The 7,591-nt window shown below is 42.8% G+C and overlaps 1 protein-coding gene across 2 annotated transcripts in view; it reads left to right on the top strand.

Moving 5' to 3' along the window:
• The window catches only part of igsf5b (immunoglobulin superfamily, member 5b), a 26,907-nt gene extending 19,606 nt beyond the window's left edge, over positions 1–7,301 (top strand). For both annotated transcript variants that reach the window (XM_042708743.1, XM_031573915.2), the window contains exons 6-9: positions 1,671–1,695; positions 2,925–3,013; positions 4,189–4,310; positions 6,531–7,301. In XM_042708743.1, coding sequence (XP_042564677.1) covers positions 1,671–1,695; positions 2,925–3,013; positions 4,189–4,310; positions 6,531–6,638 — 344 coding nt within the window. In that variant the 3' untranslated portion in view covers positions 6,639–7,301. The remainder of the gene's footprint in view (positions 1–1,670; positions 1,696–2,924; positions 3,014–4,188; positions 4,311–6,530) is intronic.
• Positions 7,302–7,591: the final 290 nt, after the last annotated feature.

Raw genomic sequence — 7,591 nt, 5'->3', positions numbered from 1 at the left:
GGTTGGTTATATAATCAGAAGCTGGCACATTTAATGAGGCGGTAGAGAGCCATGTAGGCAGGTAGTGTTTTATTGAATGTTAATCCGCTGACTGACATATGCAGAGTCGTGACTCAGGGTGGATGGTGATTATGTGGGGTCATACTAATGACTTTTGGACGGGGAGGCTGAGCGATGTGGCGAGCTGAGGAGGACGTTTTAAACAAGGCCCCGAGGCTCCTTCATCTGGATCCATTGTTTTAAAGATGCTCTCCCTTCCGTCTCTGCCACTCCTCTCTCTTCTCTCTTCCTCTCTCTTCTCTCTTATCTCTCTTTGTTCCTCTCTTCTCTCTTCCTCTCTCTCTCTTCTCTCTTTCTCTCTCTCTCTCTTCCTCTCTCTTGTCTCTCTTATCTCTCTCTCTTTGTTCCTCTCTTCTCTCTTCCTCTCTCTCTTCTCTCTTCCACTCTCTTCCTCTCTTCTCTCTCTCTCTTCTCTCTTTCTCTATCTCTCTTCCTCTCTCTCTTCTCTCTTCCACTCTCTTTCTCTCTTCTCTCTCTCTCTTCTCTCTTTCTCTCTCTCTCTCTTCCTCTCTCTCTTCTCTCTTCCTCTCTCTCTTCTCTCTTACACTCTCTTCTCTCTTCCTCTCTCTCTCTTTCTCTCTCTTCTCTATTCCTCTCTCTTTTTTCTCTCTCTCTCCGTTTCTCTCTCTTGCTCCATTTCCTCCTCTCCCTCTTTCCCCCACTACTTATTTTTCTTTCACTTTCCTTCTATCTCTGTCTTTCTCTTTCACTCTCCATCCCTCTTCCAGGCTTCCTCTCTTTCTCTCTCTTTCTTAATCTCTCCATTTCTCTTTCTCAATCTCTCTTTTCTCTCCTACCATCCTCCTCTCTTTTTCTCTCGCTCTCCCTCCCTCCCTCTGTCTCCCCCTCTCTCCTTCTCCCCTCCTCTCCCTCTCCCCCTCTCTCTCTATCTTTGTAAGAGTCATTAGCCCCCTGCTTGGCGGTTAGCTGTAGCATGTTGACGTGACCTCAGGCTGTAGCTTCAGCCTCTCGTATGAGCGCCCGCTCTGGCACCACGCCATGGGACCCCTCTGGGCTCTGTGTGGAACATACTGCTGGCACTCCGGAGTGAGAGGAACACACACTTACACACACACACACACACACACTTACACACATACGCACACACATACACACACACGCGCACGTGCAAACACGCTGAGGGAGTGAGGGAGTTAGTCCACCACATTTGCCATTGATCCATTAGTCTATTCCCTCCATTAAAAATTCAAGTGTCTCTCTTCAGTGCATGTGTGTTTGTGTGTGTGTGTTTGTAAGTCTATGTGTGTGTGTGTTTGTGTGTCTATGTGTGTGTGTGTTTGTAAGTCTATGTGTGTGTGTGTTTGTGTGTTTTGTGTGTCTATGTGTGTGTTTGTAAGTCTGTGTGTGTGTGTGTTTGTGTGTCTATGTGTGTGTGTGTGTTTGTATGTCTATGTGTGTGTGTGTTTGTGTGTCTATGTGTGTGTGTGTTTATGCGTCTATGTGTGTGTGTGTTTGTAAGTCTATGTGTGTGTGTGTTTGTAAGTGTATGTGTGTGTGTGTTTGTAAGTCTATGTGTGCGTGTGTTTGTGTGTCTATGTGTGTGTGTGTGTTTTCACCTTTTATTAAAGCCATTTTTCACTGTCTTTCAGAGCCCCCTCATCAGGAGACAGTGAGGTAAGACCCCGGGTCATACACACACACAGGAAGGGCTGAACCATGTTACTGTAACACAGCCCTGCTTCCTCTCAACTACTCACAGAATACAGGGCGTACACATTTCAAATCTGTTAGATAGTTCTGCCTCACATTTTTGGAAACTGTTGCTATTTTTGGTTCATTGCTTCATAAACAATGGCCGCTCAATGACCGTGGTGAAATGTATGAGGACTGTTTACTTTTCCTCAGTCACAGTCCATAAATAAGCATCAACATCTCCCCAAGGAGTACATGATATACCACATAAGATACTATACAGCCAGAGCTCTGGAGCCATTTGTTTCTCTCTATACTTGATCTTACCACGCTAAACATCCACTTGAGTGAAATGGCTGCTTTCTTTGTTACCACATACATAATATTATATATGTAAATTACAGCAACACACACACACACACACACACACACACACACACAAACACACACACTCTTTGTTGTGCTTGCTCTTCAGCATTAACCACTAAGCCATGCATATATGGGTTCTTTAGCGATAGTGTGTCAGTAACAGCTTATGATATCCTCCCTCTAAGCGTTTTCTACCAGTCTTAATCAGCTAAAGCCCTGATCAGTTTTGCACAACGACACCATTACTTAGTCGTCAGAGATTGTGTCTAACCATCTGTGAAACAATCTGTGGAAAGAAAAAGAAGAAGAAAAAAAAAAACATGTTAGCAAGGAAATGAAACCGCGCTCGTCCTATTGATCAGCAGACATGTAGCTGCAGAGGGGAACACATGGTGTCTCTCGGTGGAGCCGGGGCTCTCCATCAACCAAGACCCGGCACATTAGCCGGTGTTGTTCACCATAATTAAGATACAAGGTGAAGGACCCCAGGTGCCGAGTGGACAAAAACAAATTAAATGTTTATTACGTTTGCAGAAAGTCATGAATATCATTTTACTTGGTTAAAAGACTGCAGCACTGATTCCAGGGGCTCGATGTCAGTTTTAAGTGCAGAGGCTACACATTTTCCACAGCTTGGTGAAAAAAAGATCTGTGTGCGCAGTGTAGGATTCACAGAAAGGTTCCACTTTTCTCTTTTGGTGACCTGATTCACATTGCACAACCCCCCACCCAAATAAACAAAACAAACTTGAAACCACTCCTCTCTCTTCTTTCTTCCTGTCTTTCTTTTTTCCTCATCCTTTGTGTATTTTTTCTTGTTCTATCGGTGGGCTCACGTATAGGACAGACCAACATCAGAGCAAGCAGAACTCGGTTGCCGCGGAGACGAAGGGGAAAGTGAACGCAGGATACTCCTCAGAAGACTGCTCAAGTGAGTGGAGCTGCATGGTCAGAAGACAGAGACAAACGCAGGTCAAACGTAGGGAAGGCCTCTAACATGAAGCACTGTGCTTCCCCAAAAGCACGGCTAGTGCTACAGGCACCATAACTAAAAGATTGTCATTAAAAAGAGAAGAGTATGTTTTAAATATGACGGTCTTTCTAGCTTGCAGTGATGGTCGTGGCACAGCAAAGGTTTTTGGAAACAGAGTCTAGATCTGTTTTCAAAAGAACCTCAGCGCCATTATCAAACCCATATAGGATCTGCAGGGATGAAAAAGAACAGAGAAAAAAAAAGTATTTTAAAAGAAAATCGAAAAATGCACCCGTCTGTGAACTCTAGACTGCTGTTCTGCTTCACATAATTAATGAACAATCTGCTTTGCGCGAGCTTGTGGTGCCATTTTGTCAATACTTTTGGTTTGCCAGGAAGTACTTTGTGGAGTATTGCTGTGTTTGCCAATACGGAAGCTTTCCTGGCGCAACCATGGCGACACAGCCTCTGAAACGTCCTCTTTTTTTCCACACAATCTCTAACTTAAATGTCTTACTTCAACTCCTTAACTGCTCTGTGTATGATAGACTCAGGAATGAAAATATATGCATATTTTCCAGTCACAGTAGCCTCCCCTCCCCCACCCCATTCCTAAGAGTGTTCATTCCAATATGGCATTGCCACAGTCAAGAGATTCAGGGGTGGAGGACTCTGCTGTATCTATCTAACGCTGAATAAAGGAGGCTTTTCTCAGTACCCAAAGCACGTTATGTGCACGGCTAGCGGGAATCTATGGGGGGGCTATGGTAGCACTCACCTGGAGGATGTGACAGGACAGCCGCCATTTTGTAGAGTTGTGTGTGAATAACACTCAGTTTCTCTGCACCCTCCCCCCATACATATGAGGGCACCAGGCGAGACCAGATCTTCACGTAGCCAGAGAAAGACTCTGTTTTACCACATGTGGTCCGTAGCCGTTTCTATCTGCCCTTACCTGCTGTTTTTTTTTTTTTTTATCATTTTAATTATTTCAAAATGAAATAATCAAGCTTAAGAATTTTAAAGGTTGTAATGTTTTTTTTCAGGAAGACTGCCTTGCATCGTATTGTTTTGGAGCAACAGCTGATTTGTTTGTTTGTTTGTTTGTTTGTTTGTGTTGTTTGCCCTGGCAGGTTTTAGTGACACTGACCGCAGTGTCAGCATACACAGTCGGAGGACCACTGCCAGTACTGCAGAGGTAGCCACCACATCTGACCAGTTCGGCCTCTCCACACACTTAAAGGCCTATCCAAAGGTACCCCCACCCCAAGCCTCATTCCCCAAAAGATTTGTTATGCTACGACCATCATTAAAGGAAAGACATCTCCTGAATCATCTGCTATGTGGGTAGACAGACATCCAAGCTATGGATAGGGCCAGGAGATCATCTATGTGGGCTAGACATTCAAGCTATGGATAGGGACAGGAGATCATCGGCTATGTGGGTAGACATACAAGCTATGGATAGGGACAGGAGATCATCTCTTGTTCCACTCTCCATTAGCCCCTCTTAGCTAACGCTCATCGCTGTGCTCCTGGGTTCGAGTGTTTTTGAGTGAGGCGTCAGTCATTACCATTCAATTTCTTCCTGCTTTATTCATTAACACTGGATTGCCTGTGCAGCCTGGTGTCACATACAGAAGGTGAAGCTACTTAACCGATAGCAGCAGATTACATGCACAGTTATTCACTCCTGCAATGCTTTTATCCAAAGCGACTTGCACTGCAGCGAAGCGATAGATTTATCTGTTTTTGTGATCCCTGGGAAGCAGAAGGATCACAAAAATGATGTGCATTTATTGTTTTGTTATGTGCTAATAAGAAGCTTTTTGGTTGGACAGAGAGGAGTTAATCAGAGCTAATGATCCTGAGGGAGCTTTGAGTTATTAGAGGCCGGGGCAGACCTCTGATGGCGGCCGGCTGCATACGGGACCCTGTTACCAGATAATGAGAAATTGGCCTTTTTAGATGAAGGCCCTAAAAAAAAAAACTGGGAGACCACTGGCTATCGATTGTGCTATTGATTTCCGCAAGTGTGTTTTTTAGTGGTCCCTGGATGACTATTGATGAAAAGGGTTTCAAAAAGCACAGAGCTAAACTCTCTGGTCAAAAGAGAGCCGCCCTCTCTTAGGCTGTAGTGGTAATAACACAGGATTAGCTTGTCCACGCTCAGAGTGATGGCGGAGAGCAGGGAGACTTGGACCAGGCGTGATGCATCGCATTCAGATGAATCATTCCAGTGCAGCCGTCTTGTCCGTAAGCTGAGAAGCCCCTGAGGAGTGGCAGTTTTCAAAATAAATGATTTTAAAGTTGTAGTCTGGAGCCTCTGAGGAGGGGCAGTTTTCAAAATAAATGATTTTAGCGGTGTAGTCTGGAGCTTTTGCTGTCAAAGACAGAAAAGCCACCCGCCTGAAAAACACAAGATGTATAGAATAGAGGGAACCAGGATCTTTGTTTCTAATGTTTCTTCACAGTTACATAATAATAATAATAATAATAAAACTTTATTTATATAGCACCTTTCATGCAAAAGAATGCAGCTCAAAGTGCTTTACAGCAAATACATAATATGCACAAAGAAATGACATGCACATAAAAATAAACATCAAAGAAACATAACAAAGATATAGTGCAAAAAAAAAAAAATTATAATTATAATTATAGAGATATATTTGATCCAACCCCTTAATATCACCAGTAGAGATTTAAATTAAATTAAAAGTATTTATATATATATATAGTGCGAAGTGGTAGCTAGTTAAAGGCTAATGTGAAGAGGTACGTTTTTAGTTTTCTTTTAAAGATGTTAAGCGAGCTGGCTTCCCTGATGTCTATAGGCAGTATGTTCCATAGCACTGGGGCGTAATTGACAAATGCTGCGTCCCCGATTTTCTTACGGCTTTTGCTGGGAACCTCCAATAAACCAGCATTCGATGATCGCAGTGTTCTTGAGGGCAAGTATTTGACTAGGGAGTTACATCACAGAACTTTCTTATTCAATTCTTTTGATTGGATTCCACATAAATGACATCACTACTTTCTTGACAATGAAACCTGTACATTGTTCACAATTTACAATGATTTATTGTTTTTAGTTATCTTGGTTTGTTCCTGAAAAGTTATGCATGAAGGCCAGTGGCGCCATTTTTTTTGTGAGTGCAGATGAATCCTTTCATGTCCTGAAAACTCTTTTGTTGCTTCAGCGAACGCCTACACACACGAACTGGTATCCTGCGCTAAAGCCAAAGCAAGGCACCCTACCTGTTAGCTAGCAGCAGTGTTGTGTTAACTCAAAGCCTGGAACTACGGAGCAATAGTTCTCCCTGTAAGAAGTGTTTAGACCCACAAGGGAACTATAAAGACCTCCTCCGAAGTATCGATGTTGACAACCCTCCCCCTAATCTATATTAACCTATTTTCTTTACTGGAGCAATCTGATTTATTTTTTGAAAGAAAGTCTGTTTTGTTGTTGCAGATGCCAGATGTCATCGTGTACTCTGAGCCAGTCTATAATAATACTATCTCCTTCATCTCCTTCGGGGACAAGAGTGTTAAGACCCGGAGACAGGTCACCACAGTGTGACCCCTGACCTTTGGATACTGTCAGCTCTTCCTGTTTGAAAAAGAGGCCATGCTTCTGTGCTTGTGCTTGTGCTTTTTTTAAATTGTATTTGATGGGGATGATGCCACACCACTGTGATGCTGACATGACAGTATGTTACTATGTTACCAGGGTTACCTAGCAACAAGAGGCAAGGATCGATCATCTCACTGATGTGTTACTATGGGGATACATTCAAAGTACAGCAATAGCTTGTACTAAGAAAGATCCTGTCAAACTTTTTAAATAACATTATTCTGCAATCCCCCCAATACGATATACGTGTGTGTGTGTGTGTGTGTGTGTATGTGTGTGTGTGTGTGTTTGTGTGTGTGAAGAACAAAGTGCATCTATCTACATTAGTTCAGTCCCTAGTGTATATAGGATCCCTTAAAATGGAAAGAAACACATTTATTTAAACTTTAATAATTTGTGTATGACCTAGAAACCTATTTATTATAGTATACACACACTCTCACAGACAAACCATTTAGGCATAACAATACAGTTTGGTTTCTCCACTTATTTTTTATTTACTTGTTTTGTTATAATATTTTACCTTCTCATGTAATTTTTACGATGTTTTCATGCCGTGAATGTTACCCAAATAAAGTATGTTTGTTGTTGCTTCTTCGGCAGCTCAGAGTTGGCCTGCATCTCCATATTGTGTGCACAGTACAGTAGCTCTTCAGAGACCCCCTTGGTAACTTCGTCTATCCAGCTTTTAATATTTTGAGTCAATTCTGAGCACGACAAAATAATGAAATATTTCAACCATTAACCAACGAGAGTCAGCGTTTATTGCAAGCAGCACCCAGCAGTTTCGGGTATTAGGTACTTGTTACGGCTCTGAGAGAGGTCGTGCAGCGGGCTAACGGCCCCTTTTATGGGACAGGAACCGCTTCCTTCGTACCTCCTTGCCAAATCTGCTGCAT

The sequence above is a fragment of the Clupea harengus genome, chromosome 9 (assembly GCF_900700415.2).
Source record: "Clupea harengus chromosome 9, Ch_v2.0.2, whole genome shotgun sequence".
Taxonomy (NCBI): domain Eukaryota; kingdom Metazoa; phylum Chordata; class Actinopteri; order Clupeiformes; family Clupeidae; genus Clupea; species Clupea harengus.
Note: the sequence above shows the minus strand (reverse complement) of the source record. Positions and strands in the feature narration are given on the sequence as shown.